At 40.1% G+C, this 15123-nt stretch overlaps 1 protein-coding gene across 2 annotated transcripts; it reads left to right on the top strand.

Annotated features, from left to right (window-relative positions):
* Positions 1-1185: 1185 nt before the first annotated feature.
* Positions 1186-14515, top strand: pltp (phospholipid transfer protein). Of its 2 annotated transcripts, none has more exons than XM_004069213.4 (15): positions 1186-1310; positions 5022-5154; positions 6578-6677; positions 6763-6891; positions 7079-7234; positions 7726-7789; positions 8570-8725; positions 8798-8974; positions 9959-10018; positions 10154-10318; positions 10998-11065; positions 11772-11814; positions 11901-11964; positions 12041-12117; positions 12221-14515. In XM_004069213.4, exons 2-15 carry the CDS (start codon positions 5043-5045, stop codon positions 12308-12310), a joined length of 1461 nt encoding a protein of 486 aa, XP_004069261.1. In that variant the 5' UTR covers positions 1186-1310; positions 5022-5042; the 3' UTR covers positions 12311-14515. The 2 variants fall into 2 exon arrangements, with proteins under 2 accessions (XP_004069261.1, XP_011473646.1); XM_011475344.1 differs by having other exon boundaries at positions 1310-1413.
* The last annotated feature ends 608 nt before the right edge of the window (positions 14516-15123 follow it).

Below are 15123 nucleotides of genomic sequence, written 5' to 3'. Positions count from 1 at the left end.
CCAGATTTCAGCTCAGATGAAGAAAACATAGACGTACATGGATCTATTTGTCTACAAGTGGATGCATCAGAGAGGAGCTGAGCAGGGTTTGTGGCTCGCCAACAGTAGCTTTTATATCACTTCACAAACTTTTTCTAACTACATGTTTTCATCTGCCTCTGATTCACAATGGTTTAAACAAAAAATACTCAGAAATGAAATTTTAAGTTTAACGTTCTTTGTATCTGTCCTCCATGAGAAAAATGTCACAAGAACCCGTTTCTTCTATCTAACGGCATCATTCTCTATACCAGTGTTTCCCAACTTCGAGGAACACTGTCCTACATTTTTTTAATCCAACCATGCTCATACTCACCTCAGACTTCTGCAGAACCCGATGATGAGCTGAATCAGTTGTGCTTAAGCAGGTCAACTTTGAAAACATGCAGGACAGTGTTCCCCAAGGACCAGGGTTGGGAATAACTGCTCTATACCGTACACACCACACAGTATTCAGTGAACTGTGCTAGAACAAGTTTTTTCATGACCCAAATAAGCCTGTTTAGTGTGCAATTGGTGGTAGTACACATCTTTTTTGTTTTTTTTAAATGTAAAAATGTTTTTATGTGAAGCACTTTGAGTTACATCAGTCGGAAAGGTGCTCCACAAATAATGTTTGATTTGATTTATCCTCTTTGTTTGATTGAGTGAGTGATTGATCGTTGGTTGATTGATTGATTGCATTAATTGCAGACAAAACAAAGAAAAATCACACAGATTTATCACATTCATTCCAAAAATAATGAAATGCATTGATTAAAACCAAGCAAAACAAAACAAAAGCACACTGAGGTTAAATTAAATCTAGTGAATAATAATTAAAGCCAAGCAGTTTGATTTATTGTTTGTTAAATGTATTTCTACAAAAAGTGCGACTAATACTCCAATGCGACTATGAAGTTTTCTTCCTCTTTACTATGCATGTTTTGCATCTGCAACTTATAGCAACAAGTAAGCAACTTTAACATTATTTGCAGGTCCTATGGGGGAAAATGAACATGTTAATCAACTCACACAAAATAGTAACAAAACTGTTGAAGAGATAAAGTCTCAATTAACTTAAAACTTAAGTCCCTCCACAGTTCCAATGTTTTTTAGGGCCACAACCTTGGAAGTGAAACACAGAGGAGGAGGAGGATGAGGATGAGGGGGAGGAGTCAGTCCCTGGGGATAAAAGTCTTCACAAAGGGGAGTCTAGTCAAAGTGAAAAGAGACAGAAGAGTAGAAGGACCAACCGCAGCTCTGAGCCCTCGTCATCACCCTGCTGATCAGTAAGTTTCATCACTCAAACATTGAGAGTAAGGTTCAGCTGAGAGCACAGTCAGAAAGGCAAAGTCAGAAAAACAGGCGGGGGGACGGGGTCACCATGGACAGGTATGTGTTTGGAGGACATTCTGCTCAGGTTCATATCCAGCTGTCCTCCATCTTTGTAAGGATTCTGTTTGTGTGAGTGTTGATGCCTGCAATTTGAGCTTTTCTGCGGTTCTTTGAGTCCAGCAGGGGTCTGAACCTGAATCCTGCTCAGCTCTACTGTCCCTTTAAGGGTGCATTTGTCAGGAGCAAACACTTCTTTAGTTGCCAGGATTGAAAATTTTTACCAACTGCAGCTTTTTAGCAGAGTTTCCATTCTTCGACCTCACAAAGCTAGAGCTAAAGAAGTCATGCCTCCAAACCAAACCTCAGGGAGTCATCCACAGGCTCCATCAGAGCTTTGTGGTCAATAGTGAGCTGCAGGAGCTTGCAGCTGATTGGCTGTCAGCCCTGATCTTTAATCAAGCACACAGATTACAAGCTGAGTGTGCACGTGGGGGTGTGCATGTGTGCCGGCCTGTGTGTGCATTTATAGTTTATGGAAGCTACTAAAGCCTCGACCCCTGTGATTAGTGTGTGCACGTGTGTATGTGTACAGTGGTTACAGGTTTTTCCCAGAGTTCTGACTCACAGGCCTCCCGGCCTCACCGTGTTTGCCTGCTCCTGTGCTTGTTTCTGATGGAAGCAGCTCAGTCTGAAGCTGCTGGTCCGCTCTTGGACTCTGCTTGGACCTGAATAGACCAAGTGAACTTATTTACATGGTTTGACAGTTGAAATCTCATCTTAAACACAAACTGTAGCTCAAATAACAGGTTTGACGTGTCAAAGTGTTAGAAACCGATAAAACTTTTACTTTCTTTAATCGCTCTGAAACCATTTAATAATAACAGTTTGGAATTACACATCCTTGAGGGCTTAATCTGAATTTTTGATAATATCTTGTCATTTGATTTCCCCCAAAATTGGAGTTTATTTTTATTTTTTGTTTGTTTATATTTCTTGGTAAACTAATATAGTTCATTATTTCTGATTTGGATGGATAAGCTTTTATGAACTGACATCTGATTGGTTAATGTCTAACATGACAGCTGCTGAACCTTCTTCTACGCAGCCCAAGGCTCCCCCTAGCAAAAAGTAGTCTATTAAGTGTAATACAAGTATACTTAGTCTATACTAACAATGAAGCAGCATACTTGAAGTTTGCTTTTTATATATATGTTATATAAACTATTTTTTATATAAACTTAAAATGTTCCAATTTAGTCTGAAGAAATATTCAGTAAGTATATTTCCTACACTATCCATACATGATCTATAGTATAATTACTATTCTTTCACTCACGTTAATAAATTTTAAGTGTACTACTTTTTGCCAAGGGTTTTTCTTATTCAGTTTTCTGAGTGGAAACACAGAGAAGGACCCATGTGTGATTTAATTTAAAAGAAAATACTTTATCTTATTGCAGTGAACTTGCATTGGTACTGCAAGACTCTGGGTCAGGGGTGTCCAAACTTTTTTACCGAAAGGGCCAGATTTGGTGAGGTGAATATTTGACAATTCGACTTGCATTCTTTAAACTCTTAATATTTTAATTCCTGATGAACTAATAAATGGAAATGCCATGTTTATTTATTTTTTACATTTGCAGTAGACATCTTAGATATGTGCTAGAAAGTGTTGCACTGCAGCATTGACACAGGTAAGAAATTGCCTGCAACCAAATTTAGCCAATTACAAAAAAAATGAATAATACATTTACAGTTTTAGAAAATGCTTGGGGCAGCATATTATATATTTCATGACGGGAGCCTGCAGGCATTCGGAGATTTCAACACGGGTCAGAATTTGGACATCCCTGCTCTAGATTATTGGTACCAGTAAAGTAACTCATGTTTAGATTGTACAGTGAAGAAGCTGAAACTTGGCAAGGGGTGCATGAACGCGGCACACCTGCAGATCCGCTGTATGAGGCGGTCTGAACATGAACCTCTGCATCTGCTCAGGTGACAAGACAAACACGTGTGTTCTTCCTATCTTGAATTTTTGATTGGTTCTTATCACAAGAGGGGCAGGTTTGTGTGTTAATGGAGTGGGGGTGGGGGGTTGTTCCTGAGCAGGATGTATATCTGTAACTCACAGACATGACTGCACAGAGGATTAGTTTCAAGTAAACAGGATTTTTTTTTTTTTTCATTTTTCAGGCACAGGGACAGCTTAATGCAGCTGAAAAAGAGTTCAACCCTTTACAGCAGGACCGGGGCGGTTCTGTTTGTCAGTATAATCCGCACACTAGTGAGGACGAAGTCTGAAAAGTCTTTGTCTGGTGCATCAAAATTAATGAGGCTGCAGCTGACCTAAAGTAACCCGGGGTTTCACAACACCTCCCGGTCCCGTCAAAGGAACCTCATGGGGCCGATTTGTTTTTCTCCTCAGGACTAAGTCAGACAGAAAGAGCTGCAGGGGGAGTTTACTTCTGCTAACTTATAAAGGCAAGATAATCTCTGATTTAGGAAGAACATTTTGAAAATTCACATAAATTATTTGGTGTTTTTTTGTGGCAAAATTAGAGACAAATCAGAAATAGATCCACCCAAGAGGTGCAGGTTTGAGGGGAAAAATAACAGTCGATCTGAAGATAATGAGGACCTGAAATGAACCACTGCCACCGTATTTCAATTACATTGTTTATTCAGATTGTTACTCTAAACAATGTAGTTATAAACTATTATTTGTTTTTATCAAACACATGGAAAACCGCGTTCCATTTCTTTTGAAAGTCAATGACCTTTCTCCTGCTCCATCACTGAGATTTCATTAATTATGGTGTGTGTGTGTATGGAGGGGGGGTGTAATCCAGACTGCTCCTGCTGAGCTCAGTCTTCGCATTCTGCTCCATCTGCATGACTCAAAAGCTTAAGGTATGGCGCAGCAGCGGCAGATTCATAAAATAAACTAGATATCAGTATTAGATACTGTGAGAACGGCCCCCACAGCCAAAGTTTGAAATCTTATGTAAAAAAACTTTTTTTTTGCGTTTGCGTTGGTATGAGTTGTATTTATATTTGACTGTTGTTTGAATTTGAACATCTTAGTTCACTTTCCTTTTTGTGGTTTTTCTTTGGCTTGGACTTATTTTAAAACTTTAGTTTGTATTCTGGGCAGCACTGTGACTACTGTTGTCTGTTTAATGTGCTAAATAAATAAAGTTGGATCGGATCTTACCAGAAAATGAAAGAGGAGAGAATGACTGAGTAATTGTAAGTTTAATATACTGTAGCCACAAAAGAGCAGCTAAAACAGTTTTCATTGCTTTACTGTATAAAAAAAACCCAAAAAACAGGCGTCTGTGGTGAACGTCTTACAGGCAACAGTAAATTGCAGTTTTACTCAACAGCTGCTCACTGCATCTAACTGTATGCCTAAAACGTCTTCACCTGTTATGAGCTCTCAGTCCTAGCAGTACAGAGTGGATGGTTCTGTTGTGAGACAAATGTTAGGACAGGAGGACTTTCTGGAAAACTTTGTTAGACTGTTGTGAAGCTTGAAAATAGTACAAGAGGTATTCTTATCTAATACCGTTGGGCACATAATTTCTATGAAGTGAAAACTAGCTGAACCACCTGTTGTCCAACAGACCTAAAATCTTTAACTGTTGCTGTTTTTGTTGCAGTCCTCTTGTTTCTGGTTCAGGATGACGGCCCTCCTGCTGTCCTTTGTCTTCCTCGTGTCTTTCTTGGGCAAAATGGAGGCTGCAGAACCATCTGGTTGCAAAATCCGTATCACCAACAAAGGATTGGAAAAGTGTAAGTTCAGAAGAACAATCTCAGTTGTTCATTTTTTTCCTGCAAACAGAATTTTACCTCTGTTTTTCATTTATTGTTACCCTCATAAAGCCTGTTGTGCTGCTAATTTTTTTAAGTTATTATTGACAATGTGTGTTACTTTTATTCACCTTTAACTTTTTTTTTAATATTTAGTAGTATTCTCTCCCTCCATTTTTTTCTGTGAGCCATATTCCTCAAGTTTCACACTAAACATCCGATATATAACAGCAAAAAGAATGCAAGGAAAATACCAAACTACAACATTTACAATTATCCATAAAGTTTGGTCAAGACTGTTTCATGAAAGGAGCCAAATTGTCATTGTCACTACATTTTAGGTACTGCAAATTTAAGTGACTAACAAACTGAATGGAGCATGGAGCAATGCACCAATCACAAATCCATAGCCCTTTAAAAGGGAAATTATGCTGCATGTGGAAGTTTTGCTGTTTGTCTCTGTTTTTTGTTCTTTTTGCTTTTATTTTGTTTTCATCAAAAAGACACAGTTCATCTCAGCCAATGTGGTCCAACCCCCGTCTAGACTTAAAGACTATAAAAATTGTGTTTTCTAAGGTTTTTAACACGTTCTTGTGGTGTTTTTCTGCTCAAGTTAAAAATTGAATTTCTGAGTACTTCTTTATTCAAATTGTTGTGAATCAGTGGCAGATGCAAAAATGTAGTTTGCGACTCCATCGGCTTTGTTTGGTTGGAGCTGGAAGCCATTTCCTATGGGTGACGTCTAATGTTTAACGATTTGTTTTAACAGTTCCCAGAGTATTTTCTGTGTTTGTGACAAAGACAAAACTCTGGGTGGGCCTCAAGCTCCCTGCTCAGCTCCATTTGGATGAATCCACTTGTAGGCGAATAAATCCAAGCATGTCTTGGTATTCCTTGTCTGGGCTGGCATCTGGCTCAAAACTGTACGGCTGGAAAGCTCCAATATTGCTCACCATTTTTGTTGCATTGGTAATGTTAGCTTCAGAGTGTGAGTGGCTGTAAAGTAGCACGAGAGAGTGTAAACCAAGAGCTCTCAACAATGGGTAGGGTTTGGGGGCCAATGGTCCCGCCCACAACTTAGAGGAAAATGTCTAATAAACTACTGCCACTCTGAAGAAACTATCTCCTTGAAAACAATCGTTTTTATCAAAAGACCACTGGGAATGCTTTTAAAACAGTTTTAAAGATGATTGGAGTGAGTTTTTAAAAACATTCATTCATATGCACCACCAGAATATATCAAACTAAGAAGTGGATATTTCACTACAAAGCTGCAGCTCAAAGGAGCTGATGGATCAACACTGTCTCTGTTGCAGCCAAGTTTACATTCAAAGAAGAAGACAACAGCAAAAAAAACAAACCCTCTCCTGCTCTGTCAAATATATGGTTTGTTTTATGTTCTCAGTGAAGTCAGAGACTGAGAAGTTTGTTGAAGAGGAGCTCTGCAACATCAGCATGCCAGAGATGATGGGCAAAGAAGGACGCTTCCAGTACACCATCACTGAGTATGCACTTGACTGCATCCTGGAGTGACACCTGACATGCCGCACACCTGCTGACACTCCGCTGTTCCTTCTGCTTTGTTATCAGTGTGAAGATAACAGAACTCATCCTGGCTCATGCTGAGCTGCAGTTCATCCCTGATGTTGGCCTGTTGTTCGACATCCAGAATTCATCCATCTCGCTAAGTTTCCACCGACAGATCCTCTACTGGTTCTTGTTAGTTCTCTTAAACACATTTTGAAATGCAACTTTTCCTTACAGAAGATGCTGGTCTTAGTGTCATTGCTAAGTCATGTGAGCAGCTTTGTCTTTGTGGAGGATTGTGTCACTGACATCTGTTGCTCACATTGTGACTGAAAAGGAGCAAAGCTGTCCCGACATCCATGATGTTTCTGTCTCTCAGTTATGACACAGGAAACATTAACGCCTCAGCGGAAGGAGTCAACATCAACACAGCTGTAAACCTCATCCGGGACCACGAGGGACGGCTGAAGATCAACAACATCACCTGCGATGCCAAAATCAACAGGATGAGAGCAAAGTTCAGCGGAACGCTGGGGTACGGAGCAGTCATGGTGATATTCACCCATCCAGAGGTATCAAGGATGTTCAGCAGATTAAAAGTCATGATAGATAAAAACATGTTATGATGTAAAATGTAGCAAGTGAAACTGAAAGCACCAGGATGACATAGTGCAGGAGTGAAGGTTATCAGCAGGAACAGAGGAGGAGAGAGCAATGTAAAAGGGTAAATATCAGACAAAGGAGTGAGAGTAGAATACTGGATGGTTGGCGGTTAATAAGCAACCTAGTTTTTAAGTTTTAGAAACAATAGCTCTTAAGAAAGGAAATGGGGCTGAAGATGTTGACTTTTTATCTGGAAAGGACAAAAAAACGGCTGAGACATAAGCAAAGGAAAGAGTGTATATATAATGTCTTAGAACAGGACAATCAACTTCTAGACTTGAAAGAAAAAGATGGTTCAGAAGAAAACAGCTTTTCTTTGCTGTGAGGAATCGTGTAAAGGTAAATATCTGCTTTTTTTTTCAGGAAAGTATATGACTTTGTGGCCAAATTTCTAACAACGGGCATGCGCTTCTTCCTTAACCAACGGGTAGGTGTACATGACTGCTGCTCGCTTATGATCAGTGTGTGGGTCTCTGACTAAGACAGGGTTTGATCAGGACAAATCATTTTTTTTCACAGCACTTTAAAGTATACCTGAAAAAATGTATAGGACACACCTTTTAACTACAAAGAACAAAACTGTCTAAAACATCCAAAATGACATGTTTTAATGTTTGAAACTGTTATGTCAAAGACATTTTGTTTTTGTTACTAAAAATGAAAAGTGCATACAAAAAAGGGGTTCTCTGTTAAAAGACATTTAAATGCTGAATGAAAAATAAATATCCACATTGTATTCAATTAGGTTAAAGAATTGGACCATATTATATAGCCACAAAGTTAGTTGAATCTTTTATGTATCGATTCATGGACTATGAATGACCCTAAAATATACACATCCACATATATATGTAAATGATGCTACTAGAACTACTCTTAATCATAAATAGACACATTTACACTTACATATCCATATTAAATGTGTCAAATTTGCCTTTTTCGTTGTCTCCCAATGAGCACATGGTAGCGCTCAAACCGCTATAAATCAAAGGTCATCCTGATCTTAATACAGCTTCACTTTGGCCTCAGTGCTAAAATGTTCACTTTTCATGGCGGTCACTGCATAAAACATAATCCTGTGCATTTTGTTGTTTGTAAGACTTAAAAGACTGGCCTTCACTTCAGATGAAGATCAACAGTACTTCACCTGTAATAGGGACTTTAAAATTGACCCAAAGTGAATGAAGTGGATGTGTCTCTTTGTCAGATCTGTCCAGCTCTGAATCATGCTGCTCTTGTTCACGTCAACTCGCTGCTGGAGACGATTCCTGTGAAGACGGAGGTGGACAACTACATTGGAATTGATTATTCCCTGATTGAAGATCCCGTCGTGACGTCTCGGAGCCTGGACATGCACTTTCGGGTCAGACTCAAGCTGACGATCTCTGAGGAGTAGATGCGAGCTGGTGTCAACGTGTTCTTTGTCTCTCCATAGGGGATGTTCTTTGACCTGTCTCACCAGAACCTTACCCTGGTGAACTATGCTGTGGACCCAATCATCAGAGAGTACGACCGCATGGTGTATCTGGCTCTGTCCGAGTTCTTCTTTGACAGCGGGATGTTCTCTTACTACACTGCTGGAATCTTTCAAATGGACATCGTCAATGAAAAGGTGAAAAGGGGTAGGAAAGATGGAGATCAGATAAGGGGAAGTGAACTTCCAGAGAGAAAAACTAGTTCCCTAGTGTTATTCACAGTTACTGAAATTGTTCTACCTACTTTTTAACAGTTGTAGAGACTGGCCGGTAATCTGTGGCCTGGCAGAGATACTGCTTGATTGTCCAAAATTAACAAATACCAACTATGGATCAGCAGCCACAAATTATGATATGAATCGAATTAATGGTTTCAGCTCCAACCAAACAAAGCCAACACATTTTTCACAATACTGGTATCACCATGTTGGAGCCAGACGTTGTAACATGTAGCGGCTGAGTAGCTCAGTTGGTAAGGTGAGAAGCTACCATGCAGGAATCCAGGGTTCGATTCCCGGAGGGGAAGAAGCAATGGTACTGGGGGCACCATATCAATGGCGAGCAGTTAACATCACTCAGTGAGGGTCCTTAGGCAAGGCCCTTAACACTACCGCCTCCTGAGCGCAGTTCAGTTGCAGGTCACCACTCCCCCAGGGGGGGAGTGGTGAAATTCTTCTCCAGGGATGGAGAAGAATTTCCCCATTGAGGGATAAATAAAGTATCTGGAAAAAAAAAAAAAAAGTTATCAGTAATTGGTCTGAGACTGACTAAGACCTACGGCAGCCACTCACCCATCAGGAATGACCTTGTTAAAAGTCCACACCCTTTCCACTTGAAAGCGAGCTATGCAAAATCTGTGAAACATTTCATTCATGTACAGTCAATGCTTTGAATCCATCACTTGCTGATCAAAAGTTCATAGTAGTGCAGATCCCTTCTTATCCTGCTTTTTCAAAATGGAACTCTAAGTTGGAAAAACACTTTATAAATGCAAAAAAGGTGCTGAAAAGTGCAAAGATGCACTAAAGAAGTTTGAAAGTTTGGTTCAACGGCACCCCTTACATCTCAACTGATCACAGCTGAGCTTCAACACTTCCATTCTTGTTTGTTTTATTCCGCAGATGCCAAAAGACCTGGAAATGTTGTTGAGAACCACCTACTTTGGAACCATCATGATCACAGTGAGCAGAACAATAGTCAAAGCATCCAGACAGTGCCACCACAAAAAAAAGAACACAAAAATGTGCACAAATTACTTTGAATGATTGTTACTGACAAATACATGATGTTCCTCACATCCATGTGTTTTTTGGTAGAATCCAGCTCTGGTGGACGCTCCACTTGCTCTACAACTTGCTGTTAACTCCCCGCCCAAAACCACCATCAAGACCTCCGGAGCAACGGTCTTCATGACTGCTATTGTGAAGGTGATGCTTCTGCCTCCCGGCCAGCCTGCAGTTCAGCTCAGCAGCATGACCATGGTAGGTCCCAAACACAATTGAAGACTGATATTTCATACCCGCCTCAGAAATGGGGTTTTAACTGTAAAGCTATGTATATAAAGGGCATTTTACGCACGTTCAAGAATGTACTAAACGCAAATTCACACTGGACAAGCAGGGAGGGGCTCCTACTTTTAATTTTTCTTCTTTTTATCGGAAAATCCTGCCACCTATATTTGGAGGAGTTGGTGCAAAACATCAAACCGATGCAAAATCTTGCAAATCTTGCTTCAGGCTTTTTTTTCCACAGCTCCAATCTGATATATGAAAGACAGCCGAACACAAATCACAATCAATGATTTCTCCTCCATGATCAATTTTAAACTGGTGGCACCTCAATGAATTTAAGGGGAGGCCATCTATATGTCACCACCAAGTCCAAGCCCCTGATTGGTCAAAGTTTGCATTCAGTGGCCACGCCTTACTTACATAGAGCCCAAAAACAGTTGAAACTTGCTCAGCTATGCTGGAGTTTTGAACGTGGAAGCCCAAAACGTGCGTTTGTGACAACTTTGTAAGTGGCTACTTGAAGGCGGTGGGAGCATTGCATAATATCAGTTATAGCAACGCTTTTTGCTGGCCTACAAACGTCCTTCCACAAATTCAGCCTAACAATTAATTCCTAATAGTAATTTGAAATTTTTCCTTGTTTCTACAGGAAGCAAAGTTTAACGCCAAAGTTTCCATGAAGGGAAAGCGTTTGGCCGTGCACGCCGACCTCCGCAGGTATTACTCCTCTTTTGGGGGATACACTTCAACACACCTGTGCAAAACCTTTACCCTCTTACTTGTTATGTTCAAAGTCAATACCTCACAAGTTGGGGGTGTTGGAGCAGAAGATCTCCCTTTTGACCCCAGCTTTAAAAACGATCACTCATAGTTTTGCTTTCATCTAGTTGCTAAACTGAAGCAAGTTTGTAGCTAAAGCGGTTTGATGCATATTTGCATCAATAGGCATGAATATGTTGAGAGAATGGAGACCTTTTTCAGGACCCCTTAGCCTAAGCAACTACGAAATGGAACCAACCTTTTTTTGCAAAACAGAGAAAATGCTGTAACAGAGAAAACATGGCAAAAAGATCTGTTGAGAAAATGAGGGCAAAGTGAGGAGAGGAGCCCCATCTTTTACTTAAAGTTCCCCAACAATCATATACAAAGCAAGCTGAGTGACAACTGAGAAAAAATAATTTTTATTATTTTAAACGTTAAGGCAGTGGACCGAAAATGTCTGGAAAACATGGAGCTTTGTTGTCTATGAAGACTCTCATTCATCCAGGTTGATTCCATCATAGTAGTAGGTTTAGGGGCTGTCATCTGGACTTATCCCTGCAGAAATTATGCTTAGAGTTGACCACATATCAAGTGCATTGAATCGGCAACTGAGAAAAATGATCACGTGAGGATCAAACCGAACAGAATGTTTGTTTTCCAGGTTTAAGATCTTCTCCAATCAATCAGCTCTGGAGTCTCTGGCTGTGAGTATTACACACAATGATCAGACATGTTTTCTGAAGATGCTTTCATGGGGCTATCAGTGATAAGTGCACCTGTGTGTCTGCAGCTGATTCCTCTGCAGGCTCCTCTGAAGACCATGTTGCAAATGTCTGTGGTTCCTCTGATCAACAGTAAGAACCTAGATCCTCACAAGTTCCAGAAAAAGATTTACAAACACCCTGAAGCAAAATGTTTTTGTCTGTGCAGACTGGACAAAGAGGGGAGTGCGCATCCCGTTGGCTGATGGGATGGACTTTGTGGAGGAGGTAGTTGAGTATCACAATGTGAGTATGTTCACAGATGATCTTCATTCACGATAGCAGGATGAACATACACAAGTGTTACTCATTTCTGCCACCCTGGGGGGGGGCAATTTTTTCTCTGCAGGGCTTCATTGTGATCGGAGCAAATCTTCATTTCAGCAAAGGACTGCGGGAAATGATGCTGGGCAACACCAACTCCACCACCATGGCCTAAATGTGAATGAAAATGACCACGGACTTCATCTTTGTATGAAAGAGACATGCCAAGGGTTTTAGACTATAAAGACACGCACACACAAATATGCACACAAACAAGTTAAAGAGGAAAAACTTTTTGTACTTAATGCTTTTAATTCTTATTTTACGTTTTTGCATTATTGTAATAATCCACCACATCTGTGTTAATGACAGCACCAGTACACTCGCGTGTGGTCAGACTGGACAAGGTGGCCCTGCTGGGCGCAACCCTTGACTGTAAAGTGTATGAGAACTGGAGGCCGCCATGTTGGAACCAGACAAATTCAGTAAGCAGTGATTGGTCCGAGTCAGTTCGAGTCAACGTTTCTATGGTAACCACCATCGCCAATCAGGACTGAGCTCGAAGCTGAAGTCACACTCCTTCCACTGATGCGAGTTGAGGAGAATCTGTCGATCAAAGGTTTCAAATGTTCGATGTAAGGACAAAAGGCAACACGTGCTTTTATTGAGGCATCTAATTGATCAGTTTATAACTTGAATAACTTGCTAAAAAGAATCATGAAAAAAAATAGGATTAGCAAGTACATGTTAAAGAGCAAGAATAGTTATTTTGACAAATATAGTGACTGAGTAAAAGCTGCTTATTTCTCAATAGATGTCTATGGGGATTTTGGGTTCTTGGACACTTCGTGGGCACTTCCTATTTAGAACATGAGGAGGGAGGGGTCACTCAGTCCAGGTTTCTTATACAGTCAATGAATGCACCTGGTTTTCATGGTTGAGTTTTGGGTTAGCAGCAAGAGAGCTGAAGCAACATGAAAGCTCAGTTTCAGAGAAAAAGCAGAGCTCAGTCTGCTGTTTAAAAAAACTGAACTGGTCTTTCTTTTCAACAATAATGAATAAAAGTCAGGTAGATTCTGGAGTGATGCGTTTTCCCTTATGTGCAGGAACATTTTTTACAAAAGAAAAGACAGAGGTATGTGGATGGAGGCCTGCAAGGACAAAATTTTAAATATTTTTTTTGTAATTTAACACCATGAATGTCTTTCTGTTGGCCATTCCAACTCAACTTGCAATTTTTTGTCTGTTGTTCTTCCATTAAATTTGAGTTAATGTGGAAGGGCTTGTGGAGGCAAAGCAGGTGTAGCAAGTGCGTAACATCCATAAAAATAAATTAATGACTTAAAAATATATTGCTGCTTTGAAAAAAAAAAGGAAATATTGTCACTTAACTATCAGACACAAAGCACAACTCTGCGGGGAGAGAATGGACATAAAGACAGAGACTGAAACTTAGGTTTAATAGCATTTTAAAGAGAGTTCTTGAAAATATATTGCATAAGGGTCTCAGTACTCAATAGTTCATAGCCAACTTTTCTTGATAGACAGTTTAATAAGAAGGGTTTGAGGCAGTCAAAGGAATGGATCTGTGAAAACACATTAAAAAAGTGAGGCCAAGAAAATTGCTCATAAACGAGGTAAAGTATTTTCTGACAAACAGACCAACAAAACCCTCTCATGTTTTTATACCAATGAGTAAATCCTTATGGTTGGGCTCTTGTCAGTGCAGGTATTAATCCTCAGTAGCCAGTTCCACTCAGTGAGTAAAAACCACTGATATAACCAGTGAGACAAACCCAAGGCTGTTGGTTCACCCACCTGTTTGGATATTGCTTCCACCATAACTCTGCCTTTTGGAGCCACAGAACTGAAAATTGACAACACAGTTCTGGTACTCCGTCTAGTGGTGAGGCTTTAAATTTGAGTCAAGCTTTTGTTCTTCCAAGTCTGTGCTAATCAAATCACTTTTTTGATCAGAAAACCCAAACTTTAAACATTTAATCTGATCAAAACAACCTCAATGTGGGGCCACAAAATGTTGCTCCAGAAAGAAATCCCCGGAATACTGAGCTGGAAAGCTGAAGCACAAATGGTCCACAGAGGGTCACCAGAGCCACTGGCTCCCAGAATTTATACTTCAGCACTGTTACATAAAACACTAACAATAAACTACTAGGGTTCCAAGTTCTGTTTAGCAAATATCTGTTATCTCAAGTTCATTTTTTGTTGTAAATAAATAGTGAACGATGAATAAAGATAAAGTTTTGTAATATTTTTTGACAAAATATGTGCAACATTTGATGGGCTGATAAAATATGTAAAAACCAATAATATGTCCGCTGTAAAATGAAATAAGAGAATAAAAAATGTTTTAAACCTACATACACTGTATACGTCTGCAGGAGTTTGATGCCTACAGATCAGTTCACCTTCTGATGTCATCCTCTAAATGTCCTGATTTCTGCACACAAACATCAACATCATAGAACTCTCATCCAAATTTGAGAAAGAGGCGACTAATAACAAGCAATGATGATGGAAAGGGTTATTGACATGGACAATCCCTATGGTCATGTGACCCGTAGGTTTATTTAGACTTATTCATAAGACCCCAAAAGAGCCAGTTTAGCTCGTGCTGGTTTGCGGTGCCTTCCGTCCATGAAACCCAGGTTCAACTCCGGGCTGCTCCCTGTTCCCTTCTCTACTTCTATGCCGGTCCCAAGCCCGGTTGCTTTGAGAGGGTTGCGTCAGGAAGGGCATCCGGCGTAAAACATTGCCAAATTTACCATGCGACTCGTTCGCTGTGGCGACCCCGGATGGGAAAAGCCGAAAGAGAACCATTCATAAGACCCCAAACACATGAAACCTTCCAGTTTATCAAGTTCATGATTTTGAAATAGTTTTTTGGCCACTAGATTTCACTGTGGTGACATGTTTCGAGCTTTCCACAAGACTGAATATTTTTTGGGATTAGTTGTTCCAAATGAT

Source organism: Oryzias latipes, chromosome 5 (assembly GCF_053564925.1).
Source record: "Oryzias latipes strain Hd-rR chromosome 5, Olatipes_Hd-rR_3.1".
In the NCBI taxonomy this organism is placed as follows: domain Eukaryota; kingdom Metazoa; phylum Chordata; class Actinopteri; order Beloniformes; family Adrianichthyidae; genus Oryzias; species Oryzias latipes.
The sequence above is the reverse complement of the archived record's forward strand: the minus strand, read 5'-3'. Positions and strand labels throughout refer to the sequence as shown.

Excerpts from the sequence above, each read along its gene's own strand:
- pltp (XM_004069213.4), top strand. The coding sequence starts at position 5,043 with ATGACGGCCCTCCTGCTGTCCTTTGTCTTCCTCGTGTCTTTCTTGGGC. Across the intron at positions 5,155-6,577 it reads CAACAAAGGATTGGAAAAGT|TGAAGTCAGAGACTGAGAAG; the intron begins GTAAGTTCAGAA and ends TTATGTTCTCAG. Across the intron at positions 10,319-10,997 it reads AGCTCAGCAGCATGACCATG|GAAGCAAAGTTTAACGCCAA; the intron begins GTAGGTCCCAAA and ends TTGTTTCTACAG.